At 41.9% G+C, this 17,735-nt stretch overlaps 1 protein-coding gene across 4 annotated transcripts; it reads left to right on the plus strand.

The window, feature by feature from the left end:
• The first annotated feature begins 893 nt into the window (after positions 1-893).
• ATP23 (ATP23 metallopeptidase and ATP synthase assembly factor homolog) lies at positions 894-16,497 on the plus strand. 4 transcript variants are annotated; one of them, XM_032348816.1, is made up of 6 exons: positions 894-1,330; positions 4,722-4,767; positions 5,440-5,521; positions 9,061-9,198; positions 11,755-11,838; positions 15,856-16,497. In XM_032348816.1, the coding sequence occupies exons 1-6, from the start codon at positions 1,117-1,119 to the stop codon at positions 16,057-16,059; spliced, it is 768 nt and encodes a 255-aa protein (XP_032204707.1). In that variant the 5' UTR covers positions 894-1,116; the 3' UTR covers positions 16,060-16,497. The 4 variants fall into 4 exon arrangements, with proteins under 4 accessions (XP_032204707.1, XP_032204708.1, XP_032204706.1 ...); XM_032348817.1 differs by having other exon boundaries at positions 894-1,303; XM_032348815.1 differs by lacking the exon at positions 11,755-11,838 and having other exon boundaries at positions 1,007-1,330.
• The last annotated feature ends 1,238 nt before the right edge of the window (positions 16,498-17,735 follow it).

The following is a 17,735-nucleotide window of genomic DNA, read 5'->3' on the forward strand; positions in this document are numbered from 1 at the left end:
GCTCAGTTGGTTGACTGTGTACCTTTGGCTCCGGTTGAGAGCACAGGAACCTGGGATCTAGCCCCCACTCAGTGGGAAGCCTGCTTCTCCCTCTCCCTCTGCCCTTCCCTGTGTTTGTGCACTCTGTCTCTCTCTGTTTCTCTCTCTTGAATAGGTAAATAAAATCTTAAAAAAATTTAGTGGAAAATGAGAAATACAAATTAGTTAAAACCTGGCAGGTTGTGATGAAAATGATAAAAGATGCAGAGTACTTTGTACCTTGGGAGATCAGGAGAGAATAATTTTGATTAAGGTATCTGGGAAAGCCCTGTGGGATAGGTAGATTTGATCAGGGCCTGGATTATAAGGACTGAGTAAAGGGGCTTGAAAATGGAAGTGAATTAAGGGTTGGAGGTAGAAGTAAACTGGTTGTGTTTTGTTAGCATAAAGTTATTTGGGGTGACAAGAGTGCAGGGTGGGCCACTGGGCCCAGGTGAGGTAGAAAAAAAATTGAAGATACTGATATGACCAGTAATTATAATGGCAGCTTTCAAACGTTTCTGAAAAGCACTGCTTTCGAAATGGCTTGGGACATCAGATGGGTGGGCCAGATTGCAACTGGCCTGCTGGTGGAAAAGTAAGGGAATGGGAGGATGCCTGAGACCTTCGGAGCGTGAGGGGACTTTAGTGGCCAGTACTGAGGATTGAGTGTCCACGAGGAGGTGGGTTGCGGAACTATGCTTATGAGGATCGGCCAACCACGCCGAGGGTTCCCAGCGAAGCCCACAGCAGCCCTGGAGATAGACGCCAGCCAGTGCAGCGCCCAGGTTTGACTCCTTCGGTAGGGATTTGGAGCCCCGCCTCCATTCCTTCCCGCGCCTCTCGCCCCGCCCCACCCGCGCTCTCGCCCCGCCCCGCTCCTCTCGCCCCGCCCCGCGTCCATTGCAGGGCTCGGAGGCCCAGCCGCCCCAACGTCCTCCTGCGAGCTCTGCCGCCGTCGCCCTACCTGGGGCCGGGTGGGCTGGGCGGAAGGAGGTTCGGCGCGGCCAGGTTGGCTGGAGGGTTGTTACCTTTCCCGGATCTCATCCCCAGCCGCCCGAGGCGGGAGGTGAGGCAGCAGCGAGGTCCGCGGGCGGCATGGCAGGAGCTGCGGACGAGCGCCCGCCGGGTCCCGCGGCGGAGGAACAGCTGCAGCAGCAACACGTCGCGTGCCAGGTTCTACCCGAGCGGCTGGCTGAGGGGAAGCCCGGGCAAGGGTTCCTTTCCAGCTTCTTCACCAACAACCAGAAGTGCCAGCTTATGCTCCTGAAGACTCTGGAGACAAGTAGGAGCCGTGGCTCGGGTGCTTGGGGTTGGCGGGGGTGGGCCCGGATGGTGTCTGAGACCCGCAGGGCAGGGGTCTCTGGGTTCAGCCCCATGAGCAGAGTTCAGGCACCTCTGCGTAGGGTCTAGGTAGATTCAGCGTTTTGGAGCGGGAGTGGTGGCGTGGGGCGGGGGGCAGCAGGTTGGGCCTCAGTTTCCCTTATTAGAGGAGGTGTTGAGGCCGTGTTCAGCCCTACTCTTGCTTGTGGAATGAGGAAGGAGTTGGATGGGAGTTTGCCTTTTTCAGTCACAGGCACTGATCTGACAGGTCCTCTGATTTTTTTTTTGAAATTTTTAAAATTTTTATTTATTTATTTGACAGAGAGAGAGATCACAAGTAGGCAGAGAGGCAGGCAGAGAGAGAGGCGGAAGCAGGCTCCCCACTGAGCAGAGAGCTGGATGCGGGGCTCGATCCCAGGACCCTGAGATCATGATCTGAGCCGGAGGCAGAGGCTTAACCCACTGAGCCACTCAGGCGCCCCAGGTCCTTCGATTTCTTATATAAATTATGCAGTGGTGTGAGGACTTCATAGTCCTGGTGAAGCAGAGTTGTAAGAGTCACGTTAATTAAGGCATGACTGCTGAGGGCACAAAAGCAGTTTTGCAAACCGTTTTTCATTGCGAGGGGTTCTTAACCTTCATACATAGATGGGCTTTTGAGTGTGGAAACCTCTGAAATAGGCTATGAAATCCTGTGTGTATACATCTGAATGCATTTTTCTGGGGAACTTAATCATATTCTCAAAAAGGCCCGACCCGCAAAGGGTCAAGAACTACTGCTGTGGGTTAAATAGGGGACACACCTACCTGCTGACCAATTTCTCTAGTCCCAGGGACATTGCACTAGAGATTTCTTAACTCCTTTACATTGATATATGGATTTTCTAAGTTTACTTCAGGTATATTTAGAAAACAAAAAATCTTAAACCTGTTGGTCCTAAAGCAAGGTTACTATCTCATAGCTGCCCATTATAGTTCAAAAGTCAACCACCTGAAGATTCTCCAGTCTTCTTATTTGGGACTCAGGGAGGTGGGAAGAAGAGTGGTAATGGAATCATGAGGTTGTATTCACTTGGAAATGTATATTGAATGCCTCCTAGGTTCTGGTGTGGGGAAATACAAAGATGGGTAGGGACCAGGACAGTACCTTTTGTGAAGTGGAACATAGTGGAAAGAACATGGACTGCAGAGTTAGACGTGGGTTCAAATCCTGGTCCCTCTCCTTATCAGGTGTAGAAGACTGACTTAACTCTCCGATCCCCTCTATCCTCATCTGCACACACACACACAAATGGGTAGGGATAAAAAGCCTCTCTTAGGATTGTGAGGAATAGGTTTTATGAATGGTAAGTGTGAGCATACTCAGGAGCTGAGTAATGGATAACTGCTTACAGTGGAAGAGACAAACAGTGGAGGAGATATGGAGGTAGAATGTGAAGGTGGTGGTGGGCTGACCATGAGCCCCAGGAGGAATTTACAGGCCTCAATGCTCCCCTGAAGCGATGTTGAGAGAAGTGTTAGTGGTATTAAAGCGTCAACCTGTAACTTAACTATGCTGTTCCTAGGACTGAGCCTCAGGGAGATCTTTGTTCCCTTTTTCTTTAAAGTAAATCCATTTTACTTTATTTAAGATTTTATTTATTTATTTGACAGACAGATCACAAGTAGGCAGAGAGGCAGGCAGAGAGAGAGGAAGAGAAGCAGGCTTGCTGCAGAGCAGAGAGCTCGATGTGGGGCTCGATCCCAGGACCCTGGGATCATGACCTGAGCAGAAGGCAGAGGCTTTAACCCACTGAGCCATCCAGGTGCCCCACAGTAAATCCATTTTAAAGATTTTATTTATTTATTTGACAGAGAGAGAGAGATCACAAGTACACAGAGAGGCAGGCAGAGAGGCAGGCAGAGAGAGAGGGGGAAGCAGGCTCCCTGCTGAGCAGAGAGCCCGACTCAGGGTTCGATCCCAGGACCCTGAGATCATGACCCGAGCCGAAGGCAGAGGCTTTAACCCACTGAGCCACCCAGGCGCCCCGTAAATCCATTTTAAATACTGCAGGTCTTGTTTTAAGTATCAGACCCCTCCCACCCTCCCTACAATTATTATTGTTATGATTATTTTTTAGTAAGAGGACTATAGATTTTGGAATCCACTTTAACTTTGTAAGGCTCTCTTAGTTGCTTGAATAATAATGCACTTGATACGGTTCCTGACACACGACACACACACACACACACACAATTCTTATTACTAATAATTGTATTACTGTTAACACTCTTAAGAGGGGGGCAGGTTACTAAAGTAGTAACCTATGCCTTTTTCATCTCTCATTACTTTTTTTTACTCACTTGTTTTTGCTTTCAACCCTTAAAAAAAAACCAACCTTGATTTCTTTTCTTTTTAAATTTTTTCGCTTACTTCATATAATACTCTGCCCATTTGTACACTCAGTCGAGACCCCTATGTGAGAAGTTAATATTAGAGGCATTTGGGTTTGTTGTACTTTCCTGCAATTATCACAGGCTTATGGCTGCGTAGAAGGGCCCTCGGGAGTCATCTAGGCCTTTCCACCCCATATAGGAAAACCTCTGAGCCATCACTGACCAGAGAGCTTATAGACCTCTGCTGGAACAGGTTACCGATTCTTTGAGGCTCTTTGAGGCCACTTGTATTTTTATTAACAGCTTTAATTGTTGGAAAAATCCTTTCTCATACTGTAACTTCAGCTCTTTGGTCCTTGTTCTGCCCTCTGGAGAACTATTGATTGGATCTATTTCCACGTGGCACTCATTCAAAACCTGAAGCCATTGTGGTCCTAGTTCAGTTTTGTATTCTTTCCAAATCCACAACTCCTTTCTTGCTTCTTACTGAACAAAGTCCTGTACTGTTCTGGCTGCCTTCTCTCGTGGAGAGCTTCAGTTGGCAGGTCCTGATTAGAGTGTGGTACTCAGAATGGGATTCTGTTAGCCTGTGGTCTGACCAGGAAAGATGCCAGTGGGGCTCTGTAACTACCTTCTAATCTGGACACTGTGCTACTGTTCCTTTCTATGGATGTGGCCCCAAACTCCCTCATTCTTTTGATATGTGCTTTAGTATGCTGTTTTTGATCATTTAACTAAAAAAAGAGCTTTCAAATCATTTTTGGTATTATTGAAGATGTTCAGTAGTACCCATCTTGGTATTTGTATCAGTGTTTTAGCTCATTGAAGATTTGTTTTTATGTTAATTTAAGCTTGTCTTTTCATATCCATTTGTACCACTTTTAAGATAGTATTATTTCATTAAGATTTGTGAGTTACTTTTTGATAATTTACTGCTTTTTGGATAATTTAATTGGTGCTATTTTTTCCAATTAGCATGCTTAATTGAATCAATATCTTTTTAGATCCATATGTCAAACTTCTGCTTGATGCCATGAAGCACTCAGGTTGGTAAGTAAATCTTTTTAAAGTGCTGGTCTCTATTCAGGCTGCTAAAAACATAAAAACCCCATACTAGAACTACTTATAGGTTTTTACTTCAGACCACAAAACCTTTTCCATGTGGTAGGTGGTGGGGATGGGCTGTATTGTTTCCAGATAGGTCTTGATCTCTGCATATACCTTCTGGCCTAACTGTACATCTCTGGCTTTACCATTCATCTCCGTTGTTTAGTAAAGACCACACATAAAGTCTTGTAAGTAATTGCCAAACCTGGCTTTTCCTCTCTTCCAGCTCCAGCATTGTCCTTCCTGGAGAAGAAATCTCAGCTTGTTATGCAGGAGCCTTCCAGGGGTTGTTTAACTTGGAGGAGATTAGGGAGGTGACTTTCTGGCCCGAGGGGAGCAACTCCAGGGTATTCCCAATATGGTCTTAATCAGTGGACCAAATGCTTTATGGAACCATGTCATGGAATTTGAACTAGGGTAGATTTTGCAGGGATGATTTTCTTATATCATAGGTGAGACAGTTTAGTCCTGAAGGCTTCCCAAGGTTTCCTGTGTGTTAGTGGTAGAGGGGATTTATGACAAGGGGCTCCTGACTCCTTGCCCAGGGCTGTTTACCCTGCACTGAGTGCACACTGCTTTTGGACATTTTATCTTTAATGCTTTCTTGCCTTTTAGTGCTGTTAACAGAGAAAGACACTTTTCTTGTGAAGATTGTAATGGCAATGTCAGCGGAGGCTTTGATGCGTCAACATCTCAGGTAGGCATTATTGCCAAGTTGTTCTCTTTCCTGATATTTGCTAAGGACCTTGGCATGCTGGCCATTCTGTAGGCTTTATGTAAGATTGAAAAAGTGAATAGTTATGGTTCTTACTCTTCAGGAGCTTATGCTCTCATAGGGGAGATAAGACAATGATAAAGTTAGGCAGGTTAAACTATTTTAGGGGGGTGTTATTACCACCATGGGATGGTAAGGTGATTGCAAGACACCTACAGATTCAGCTAGAGTGTATAAAGCTGCTTCTGTGGCAAAGAAGATGAAGACTCTTACCCAAAGAAGGGGAAGCATGAGCAAAGGTGGTGTGTTGGGAAAGGACAAGGTGTATTTGGAGAGTGGCATGTTGTCTAACATAGCTGGGGGACAGGAATGTGTGGAGAATACAGGGAAATAGGATTGGAAGAAAAGGAAAACCATATGGTGGGAGGCTTTGAATGCTGAGCTGATACATCTTAGAACATTTGCGACTAGGGGAGTAAGTTTTCTCATCTGGAAAATATGGGTAGTGATTGTATCTATCTTGTAGTATAGTTATGAGAATTAAATGAGATACCTTGTGTAAGGTGCTTATCATAGTAGGCATAGAGAGCATTCAATAAAAGTTTTAAGTAATCAGAGGGTTTTGACAGCATCTTGGAGATGGTAGAAGAATTAGGGCATGTGATGAGGGTAGATGAAGTTTTTATAAGTAACACCTTCCATCTTGAAGATACAACCCTGTTTGATAACACTTAGTTGTTTCCCCCTGGGGAATTTTATATGTATTTTGGTTATTTATAGGTATTTTGTAGTAATCATGAGAAAAAGAAACATAACATAAGTGTGAAAGGTCTGGGTTTTGGAGTCTGGTAGAGTTGAGTTCAAATCTACTTCCCCTGCTTATTAGCTGTGGGGCTTGGGCAAGTTATTTGCCTTATTCTCAGTTTCCTCATGTGTAAAATGATAATAACAATACTTGCAGCTCTCAAAATGGGTCTTGATGAATTCATTTCTCCCTTGGGGCTAAATAGAGTGGACATTTTGAACTTTTAGCTTACTTCTCAGCAGTGTTGAGCATAGTTGGGTACTTTCTCCTTTTATTTTTTTTAAAATTCTAATTTGTATCATGAACTGTCTCATTCATACAGAAGAGTAAGAAACCTGTGTGCATGCTTTTGGTCGTAGTAATAAAATGAGTACCTTTGTAACTGCCACCCAGACTTGAGAAATAGGACATTGCCAGGACTTCAGGAGAATGCGCCCCACTCTTGGATTACATTTCCTCTCCCTTTCTTATTCTGGCTCTTGTGATAGTCATTTCCTGCTTTTCTCAATGGTTTTATCATAGACATGTACAGTCAAACAATATGTTATTTAGTTGCCTGGCTTTTAAGTTTTATGCATGGAATACTTTGTAGTTTGATGAAATCATACAACACAGAGTCTTCTGTAACCATTATTTTGTTGAGATTCTTTCGTGTTGTACACAGCTCTCTTTTCCTTAGTTGGACTGTTACATAGTCCTCCACTGTATCTGTATACAGCAGTTAGCCATACTTAATATTGTTTCTGACTTTGTTATTATGAACAATGCTGCTGTGAATATTTCTTACCTTTTCTCCTGGGACACATGTGCAGAAGTTACTCCTAGGTATTTGTCTAGAAGCAGAATTGCTGGGTCATATAGCATGCGTACCCTTGGCTTTCACGGGTAATGCCAGACGCTTTCGTGGGTAATGCCAGACACTCTCTTCCCCTGGTTCCTGGTATGTGACACTCTTCTGGTTGCTCTTTTGCTAGCTCACCTTCCTCTATCAGCTGCTAAATGTTGAAGTCTCTTAATCCTTGATGTTAGACTCCCTTCTTTTCTTCCTCTACAGTTTGCCAAGGGGATCTCATTTATTTCCCTAGATCAGAGCTCTCTTTTGCACTTAACATCTATATATCCAAATGGCACTTCACACCTACACTTGGATGTCTTAAAGGTACCTGAGACCTCACAGATTTGCCCAAGTCCAAATTGATGGTTTATACTATCCCCTATCCCCATCCAACTTTGTGTTGTAATTTTGCATATCTCAGTGAATTTTACTACCTTCCAACCTCTTACCCAAGCCAGAAATACAGAGATCATCTTTGTATCTCCAATTCCTTTTCCATATTTTACATCCATCACCAACTTTTTGTCCTATTTATCTCCTAAGTATTTTTTGGGGAGGCATCTCACTATCCCTGCTCAAATACCATTACCTGTTGCCTAGAATACCTCTTTAACCTTCAGAAAGTCTCTCTGCATCCAGTTTTGATCATCTTCTGCTTATTTTCCCCACTGTAGTCAAAAGGATAAACAAAAGCACCACCCTGTTTCACTCCTCCCTTTCTGTGACTTCCACTGTTCTCAGGATAAAGAGTGATTTGGCTCTAGCCAACCTCACCAGGCTTATCCTGTGCCTATCCCCTATAGCTCTGTGCTACAGCAGTATAGGCCTGCTTTTCAGCTTCTCAGACCTTCTAGAAGGTTGCTCTGTCTGGAATGCTCCCCTCCCCACCTCTCAAATTTAACTCCTGTTCATCCATGAGATCCCAGTTTAAAAATTCCTTCTGCAGAGATCCCTTTCCCAATCCTCTAGACCAGGTCAGGCATTCTTATTGTATGTCCTCATGACATCCTGGATTCTTCTTCATGACAGCTGTCATGTCATATATTTAAAGATTTTGGTAAATAGTTGATTAATTTCTAGCACCATTTATAGATTATACATTAGAAATTATAATTATAGATTATAAATCTAGTAGGTCTCAAGAAATATTAGTTGAAAGATGAGTGTTGGATGAATGTATATAAAATAGTGGGCACGTATCCTTGTGTCTGGCTCATAGGAAGTACACAATAAATGGTAACTGTCATTATTAGGATCCCTCTCATGTCTTTATTACTCTTATAGGGTCCTGCTCTGTGTGCTGTTGGCTTTTTGCACTTCTTTCTGAAGGTTTTTCTGAGGATTTTCCCTGGCAATTCTAGTAGAATGAGACAGTGGTGGTCATTCATTCTTGATTCATTGCTCATTCAGAAACTTGGTAAGAAGCAGTTTACATGTATTCTCATTTAATTCTCACAATTCTATGAGGTAGGTGCTCTAATTATCTCCTTTTTATAGTTGAGGAAACTGAGGTGCATAGTGGTTAAAAAACTTGCCCAAGGTCACCAAGTTAGTAAGGAGTGGGGCTGGTGTTTGAATTTGCTTCATTCCAAAGCCCACTCCTAGTATGATGCTGTGGAGTCCAGTAGCTCGCCAAGGATGGCATTTAAGTGCTACTGTAGTTCAGAGAGCACAGGGAGAAGTTGGTTACTGGGAGCGCTAAGTGGAGCATGTACGTTAGGACCAGATCTTGATGGATGGGTAGGTGTGGGGTTGAGGGAGGATACTGGGTGGAGGCTCTCTAAGCTGCCGAGCCATCTCATACCAGAGAGAAGATGGGAGTTACAGAAGGTGAGTAGGTGTTAGACATAATGGAACTTCTCTTATTTTGGTCCCTCCTAGATTGTTTTGTGCCAGAACAACATCCGTAATCAGGCCCATATGAACAGAGTGGTCACCCATGAGCTCATTCATGCCTTTGATCACTGTCGCGCTCACGTCAACTGGTTCACTGACGTCAGACATTTGGCCTGCTCTGAAGTGAGTTTTATTATAAAAAGATACTTTCTCCCCCTGAAACATCTGGGTTTGAACATTTAATTGAAGTATAATGTTTAAGACTCTGTCTTCTTCTGCCCCTCACTCCCCCCTCAAATAAATAAATCTTAAAACAAATAAAAAAACTAGTTGAAGTATAATTTACTTAAACATACTCCTTTTTCTCCCGTCATGGTTCCATGTCACTCTTAGATGTCCAGTTTTAATTCCTGAACACAGCTTTGAGACACAACAAGAGATATTTTAAGTATCTTCTTTGAATTATCTTAATGATAACTTTTAAGTCCTAGTGATAGTAATGACTCTATATAATAACCATTTTTAGTATATAATACATATATTTCATATACATTAGTTTATAATATATGTAAGGTTTTATAGGCGAGATAAACATGACGCCAGGCGAAGTGGGTGCAAGGCAAGGTTTATTTTTTTTTAATTAATTAATTTTATTTTTATTTTTTTTCTTTCTTTTAAAATTTTTTATTTATTTTTAAAATTTCTTTTTTTAACATTTATTTTTTATTTTCAGCATAACAGTATTCATTATTTTTTCACCACACCCAGTGCTCCATGCAGTCCATGCCCTCTATAATACCCACAACCTGGTACCCCGACCCCCACCCCCTTCAAAACCCTCAGATTGTTTTTCAGAGTCCATGGTCACTCATGGTTCACCTTCCCTTCCAATTTCCCCCAACTCCCTTCTCCTCTCTATCTCCCCATGTCTTCCATGCTATTTGTTTTGCTCCACAAATAAGTGAAACCATATGATCAAGGCAAGGTTTATTAAAGGCACTCTTCGGTGAAGTTTCAGGGCTCAGAAGACAGGGAGCCAAGAAAGTTGCACCGGGAGGAGGTGGGCACTCCCGGGGGAGGTTCCACGACTCTGGAAAGCAGTGGTGGAAGTTGCGCTGGGAGGGAGTTGGCGGGGGTCTTTTATCTGTCTCCTGCATAGGTATAGGGTTACCTATGGAGACGTGACCTGGGCATACATCCTTTTGGCGGGAGAGTCAAGGGTTAAGGAGGCGGGGGTAGGCTAGAAGACAGCGGTGAGACCCCGCGGGGGTCTGGTGGCGACACCGTGGCGGTCATTTCCATTGCTCTTCCTGCACGGAACCTCCGGAGCCGACGGTCATTTCTATTGTTCCTCCTGCACTCCCGGAGCCCACTGACCCAACAATATATATCTTACATATATAATAATATATGACATATATTATTATATGTGGTATATAATAATAATTTTTAACCACTTAACCAAATAACCATTTTCCCCTGTGGAATCAACTCTATAATATAAAAACTAATGCTAGTTAACTCTGGCTGAAGACTGTGTGCCGAACACTGTTCCTTTTGTGCATTCTCCCTGAGTCTACTGAACAGTCCATCCAGGTAGATGTTATGATCAGCATGTCACACGTGTTGAAAGGGAGGCATTGATTGAGATTCGTGGTTAGTACATGGCAGAGACAGGATTACAACCAGGGTTCTTAACCGGCCTATTGTGCTGCCTTCCATAGGCGGAGCGCCTTGCTTGCCCTCGAGTAAAACATTTAGTCTCAAAAATACGACATAAAAAGTTTTTTTACTGCTAAGCACTTTGGGTTGCTCTCAGAAGTGCAATATATTTATGCTCTTAGAGAGACATATGTATTTAATACTTGCATTTCAGTAATTGAAGAGTGCAATGTGCTGAGAAGTAAAAATATATATATATATATAAATGTAAGTGTACACTTTGTAACTTAGATTATTTTCTTTTTCCTTTGAAATTAGTAAGCAGTCCCACTGCATCTAATTACACCTCCTACTCTTTGGAGAGTAGAGGTGAAACCCGAGTTTTTAAATAGGTCTCTCCCTTGGGTGCTAGGGGAATGAAGGCCTGTCAGCTAGCTCCAGTGTGTTCTTGTGCTTGGAATGTTCTTGCTTCAGTTTCCACAACTTAAGTTTTCAAAGGACAGTTGAGGCCCTGGAGGAAGGCATGAGTTTATACAAGTTTAAGGGAGGTTCCAAGAGAGTTTCATTGTTTTGGGCCAAGGGCAGGAGGTTCCTATTCTCAAAGTATCTTAGATGCTGATGCATTTAAGTTTAAGCTTACGTTGAAATTCAGTTTGTAGATCTTTGAAAGAATGCAATTTTGCAGTCCTTTTGGTAATTTCTAGAAATGTTGTTTTTTGTGGAGAGCATGGACTTTAACTCTGAGGTCCAACTTTCTGGCTTCTGGTTTCCAAAGAAATTAGTTCTTTCAATAAGGTTATGGTGTGAAGTTTTGAAAATTTCCTTTGATAAACGATTGGCCTTCCCCCAACCCCCAGTTTATTTTGCATTGTCTAGCCCAGCTCATGGATATCTGCTCTTTTTCTTAATGTAAGAATAACTTAAAATAGTCTTATGTCAGAGTTCAAGACATTCTTGAAAAAGGTCCAGTGGATACTCTAGTCTCAGAAAGACATGCTAATTTTAAATTCTTTTATAAAACTTTTTATAGAGCAGGAGAACTCACTTTCTTTCTGTTTGCCTCTGTCTCTGTGTTAGGTTCGAGCTGCTAACCTTAGTGGAGACTGCTCACTCATAAATGAAATATTCAGGTTGCATTTTGGACTGAAACAACACCATCAGGTAAAACTAACATATGAATCACTTAACCCTCCAGAGTGCTAGGAGTGGAAATAACGCACAAAGAAATGAGAAGTACATTTTGCATTTGAAATGTGAAAGAACTACTTCTGTGGGGAGAATACAGAATGTGTCCCGTGGAAGCCAAATGGATGGAGTTGAGTTCCACTTTTTATTTTATTTTATTTTATTTATTTATTTTAGAGAGAGAGAGAGACAGTGAGAGAGAGCATGAGAGGGGAGAAGGTCAGAGGGAGAAACAGACTCTCCGTGGAGCTGGGAACCCAATGCACTACTCGATTCCGGGACTCTGGGATCAAAACCTGAGCCAAAGGCAGTTGCTTAACCAACTGAGCCACCCAGGCACCCGAATTCTACTTTTTAATGATGGGAAGCTGTGTGACTCAGTGAGAGATTTTAATAGTGAAAAGAACCATACAGTCTTGTTCTTGGGATCCTTTTGGAAGCAGGTAGATGAAGAATGGATGCAAAATCACAGTCTATCGGACTGTGCTCTCCAGAGTCTGGGACTTGTATTCTGGAGATAAAACAGTCATACCTTTTGGAACAGAGGCTGCCCCACAGCACAGGTTAGGGCTGAGTAGTAGGGCATCTTTACAGGCTGTGGGCCATGATAGCAAAGCTTTGAATCAGCACAGCCCTGACAATGCTCTCTCTCCTCTTTTTCCCTTGGGTAGTAGTCGCTGAAAATGAATAAACTAGCAACAGGAGGGAAAGTTCAGGGAGGTAGTGGGAGCCTGGTTGAGGGAGAGCAGTCTTAGAGAGTGGAGTCCCTGTGTTTGTACAGCATGTACCCAAGAGACACTGACATTGATGACAGTAACCGATGGCAAAATGTGGCAATATCGCCAGTTTTAACAGGAATGCATTACATTTGGAAAGATAAACCTGAACTGTGGTCTATACATGTGCCTCCCAAACCTTTAACTCTAGGAGACAAATTTTTGCTATCTTTTTTTCCCCTGGAAGGGAGAAATGTCTTCTTCTGGCAGTTGCTGTCATAGCTCCATATGGTTCATCCTTTCTTTCTTCTTCCTTTATGCCTGGGGTTTATTTTTAAATCAGTGTTTAGTGTAACTTAGGTCGAGAAGCACTGGTTTATATTCTAATGCTAGTGAGCATCTCCAGCTCAGGCATACTGACCAGGGTGAAGTAAAACAAGGAATAAACACAGAAGATGAATGATTGACATATTGCACAGCTGTAAGGACCAGTATTTTTTTTTTTTTTAAAGATTTTATTTATTTGAGAGAGAGAAAGAGAAAAAATGAGAGCGAGTAAAAGCAGGGGAAGTGGCAGGCAGAGGGAGAGGGAAAAGCAAGCCCCCAACAAATAGGGAGTCCAATATGGGACTCCATCCCAGGACCCTGGGATCATGACCTGAGCTGAAGGCAGATGCTTAACCTACTGAGCCACCCAGGCATCCCTGGTTATTCTTCATGAAGTGTGCCATTCTTTTGAACTTTACTTTGTGCATGTGGAGAAATAAATGGATTTAAAGTGCTCCAAGAATTGGAATGGCAGGACCTTCTGTTTCTTTTTTCTTTTAAGATTTTATTTATTTATTTGACGGAGAGATGGAAAGCACAAGTAGGCAGAGCGGCAGGCAGAGGGAGAGGGAGAAGCAGATTCTCCGCTGAACAGGGAGTCCAACGAGAGGCTCGATCCCAGGACCTTGGGATCATGACCTGAGCCAAAGCAGACACTTAAGCGACTGAGCCACCCAGGCGCCCCAGGACCGTCTGTTTTGTAACATATTTAGAATACTGAGAGAATCTAGCCTATTACTATGTATTAGATAATTTGTTGTCTTAAGTAGAGAATTTAATACCCATGCAAAGAACGCTCAGGAAAAAAAAAAGTTGTTTGATTTTTTTCTCCTGAAAAATTGAGACACCTTCAAATTTTGTGTATATATATATGTGTAGCTTCCTATTACCTCCATGGGAGATGCCCCTCTTGAAGGAAAGATTATCTAGTATTAGTCAACTGGAAAGTAAAGAAAGAGAAAGACATAGAAGTAAAGTATATCTTAAATCTATTGAAATTTTACCAAAAATCCAACCAGAACCTTATTTATAGATTTTTGTTTGTTTGTTTGTTAGTTTTTTTGATTTTTGCAAATTGGGAGTTACTGTTTGTTGGACTGCAGAGAATGACATCTGGTTGTATTATTGGAAAAGATGAAAAAATGGAGGAGGTCTTATTTATACCTAAATAATTTTAGATCAAGCTAAACATATTCCATAATTTAAGAGTTATGTTTCTACTTTAGAATGATAGAAATGAATAAAATAATATGAAAGGGGATTAATTCTTCTTTTTCCATGAATTTTTAAAACTTAAATTCAAGTAATTAACACATAATGTATTATTAGTTTCAGAGGGAGAGGTCAGTGATTCATCAGTCTTATATAATACCCAGTGCTCATTACATCACATGCCCTCCTTAATGTCCATCACCCAGTAACCACATCCCCCCACTGACATCCCCTCCAGCAACCCTCAGTTTGTTTCCTGTGATTACGAGTCTCTTATGGTGGGGCGCCTGAGTGGCTCAGTTGGTTAAGCCTCTCCCTTCCGCTGAGGTCATGATCCCAGGGTCATGAGACTGAGTCCCGCCTTGGGCTCCCTGCTCAGCAGGCGGACCTCTGTTCCTTTTTCCTCTGCCCCTCCTCCCTGCTTGTGTTCTTTCTCCCTTTCTGAAATCAATCAATCAATCAATCAATCCTAAAAAAAACAACAAAAAAGAAGTCTCTTATGATTTGTTTCCCTCTCTGATTTTGTCTTTTATTTTTCCCTCCCTTCCCCTATGATCCCGTTTTTTTCTTAAATTCCACATATGAGTAATTATCTTTGTCTGATTGACCTATTTTACTTAGCATAAGCGTCGCCGCCGGCGCGACAAGAGGGAGCAGGGTTGAAGGGTAGCAGAATCAAGAAAGGGAATGTGGGGAACAGGAGGGACACTGGCGAACGTATCAAGCAAGTGCCAAAGTTTATTTTGCAGAGTTCTGATTTATACCACACAGTAAGAGAATCGCCTTCTGTACATCTACTTTCTCTTTTGGCCTGACAGTAGCTGGCCATGCAGAGATATCAGACAGCCTTGACCTTCGTGGTTTGGACACTTAGGCCATAATTCAATATTCTCAAAACACAGGAGCCTTATTAGCTTAGTCTTGAGACAGCAGCTGCAATGGCAACAAGCCAAACCTTACAATGTTCTCATAACAATCACCAGGGAGACACAGTGGCACTCTAGCTCGCTACCTGTGGAAGTCCTTGGTTGAAGAGGTTCCCAAGAACTGTTGCTCTATTGGGTTAACCCCTTCTAGGCACGAGGCTCCCAACACTTAAGATCCTTTAGTTCCATCCATGTCCTTGCAAATGGCAAGATTTCTTTTTTTTTTTTTAATGGCCGAGCAGTATTCCATTGTATATGAATACCACATCTTCTTTGTCCATTCATCTATTAATGGACATTTGGGCTCTTTCCATAGTTTGGCTATTGTAGACATTGTTGCTATAAACATTGGGGTGCAGGTGGCCCTTCAGATCACATTTGTATCAATGTGGTAAATACCTATTAGTGCAATTGCTGGGTTGTAGGATAGCTCTATTTTCAACTTTTTTTTTTCCTAAAGATTTTATTTATTTATTTGGCAGAGAGAGAGAGATCATAAGTAGGCATCGAGGCAGGCAGAGAGAGGGGGGGAAGTAGGCTCCCTGCCGAGCAGAGAGCCCAATGTGGGGCTTGATCCCAGGACCCTGAGATCATGACCTGAGCCAAAGGCAGAGGCCACCAAGGCTCAGCTTTTTGAGGAACCTCTATAGTGTTCTCCAGAGTGGCTGCACCAGCTGGCATTCCCACCAACAGGGTAAGAGGGTTTGAAAGGGAATTAAGTCTGACTGTGGTCAGACATTATATAAAATGTTATTATTTCATGATTTAAATTGTCATTTAAATTAAAGCCATATACTTTTCTTTCTCCTTAGACTTGTGTGCGAGACAGAGCCATTCTTTCTATCCTGGCTGTTAGGAATATCAGCAAAGAGGTAGCCCAAAAGGCTGTTGATGAAGTTTTTGAATCTTGTTTCAATGACCATGAACCTTTTGGAAGGATCCCACATAACAAGACCTATGCAAGATATGCTCATAGAGACTTTCAAAACCGTGATCGGTATTACTCAAATATATGAAGACATTTTATAAATGGAACTTCTGTGATCTGAAGAAAATATAGTTCTTAAGTGGATAAATGTAAAATGTATGTGATCAATTAAATACAGATAAAAGAGAGAAGGTACTGATTCTAGCATATGATCAGAAAAAGTAACTGTGGTAAAAGTGAAACTGCCTTAAACTCCAAGGCAAAAATTGTAACTTTATAGTTAACCATTTGGTAGGTAAGGTAAATAAATTACATTTTTGTATTTTTTATGTTGTACTTTTGTTTTTTATTATTTATGTTATTTTTAGATTGTGATTTGTTTTTGTTACATGTGAATATTTTAAAATCTGATTATGAAACCCATGAAGTGTGTCCTTGTATGAAGTTGATATGTGACCACTTGGTATTTACATTAAATGTAAAGAAAATGTACTGATTTTATTAAAAGACATTTATTGAGATGTTATCATGGTCAAAATATGCAAAGAATTAAAGTTGGGAATGGTCATTCAATGGTCAATGCCTTCCTTTTCCCTCTTCTTCTTTCAACTGTATGTGGGAACTATTTGGCTTAACTTTCCAGGGATAAGTTCTGATTAGATTTTTCTTTTGTAAAGGCAGTGCATTAAGTTTATAATGTAACTAAATTTAATTTTTTTTCTGAACTTAATTTTTATGTACTTATAAGATTTTTCATATAGTTATTCTCAAATCTTTTGTCAGGCCCTGTGTCTTGAGTTTTAGATTCAGAAAACAGGTCATCTTGTCTATTCCCCTTAACTGGTAGCTGCATTTTCCACCTATCTCTGGCAAATGTTTCTTGACCTATGTCCAGACTTAAAGACAGTGATACCTGTATGTAGATGTGGCTAATTAAGAATTTAAAGACAATGAAGTTAGGATTATTTCTTGTGAATTAACATTTGATTTAATTATAAAGTGATACCCAAGCTTTATAACTTATTAAACATTAAAAAGAGGTTTGAGGATTCTGGGAAGATGGTAGAGTAGGAAATAACAGAAATCAGTGTCACCACCTAGACAAAATTGCACTGGCAGAATCTTATATAAATATTTTGAAACTCGAGTCTGAAGGCTCCTAACTTCCAAGGAAAGGCACGGATGGTAAATTGCAGTTAATTTTGATCAATTTCAGCTCTTAGTGTTGTAGTAGCTACCTTTTCTCCCACCACTCTGCCCTGTGGCAGACAGTTATATATGTGTTCCTGGAGTAGCTTGTACACAGATTGTGGAGCTACAGTGGCAAGAAGTACCCTGTCTTCCATATATTTGGGACCTGCTCTGATTGCTGCTTCTGAACACAGAGGTTTGGAGATAGAGATGGTGGCATTGTTGCACCATTTTTGCAAAGTGCTTCCCAAACAGCTGAAGGGTCTTCAAAGGGCTGGTGCCTTTTGTTGTCCTTCATTTTCCCCTTTTGGTATCTAGACCTTGAAGACTAGGCCATTCAAAAACAATGGCAGGGGTACCTAGGTAGCTCAGTTGGTAAAGCATCTGCCTTCAGATCAGGTCTGAAGGTACAGGGATTGAGCCCCACATTGGGCTCCCTGCTCAGTGGGCAGCCTCCTTCTCTCACTCCCTCTGCCACTGTCCCTGCTTGTGCCCTTTCATGCTCTCTCTCAAATAAATAAAATCTTAAAAAAACAAATAAAAAACCCCAAAATAATGGCTTATGCAGGGGGG

This window comes from Mustela erminea, chromosome 6 (assembly GCF_009829155.1).
Source record: "Mustela erminea isolate mMusErm1 chromosome 6, mMusErm1.Pri, whole genome shotgun sequence".
Classification (NCBI taxonomy): Eukaryota; Metazoa; Chordata; class Mammalia; order Carnivora; family Mustelidae; genus Mustela; species Mustela erminea.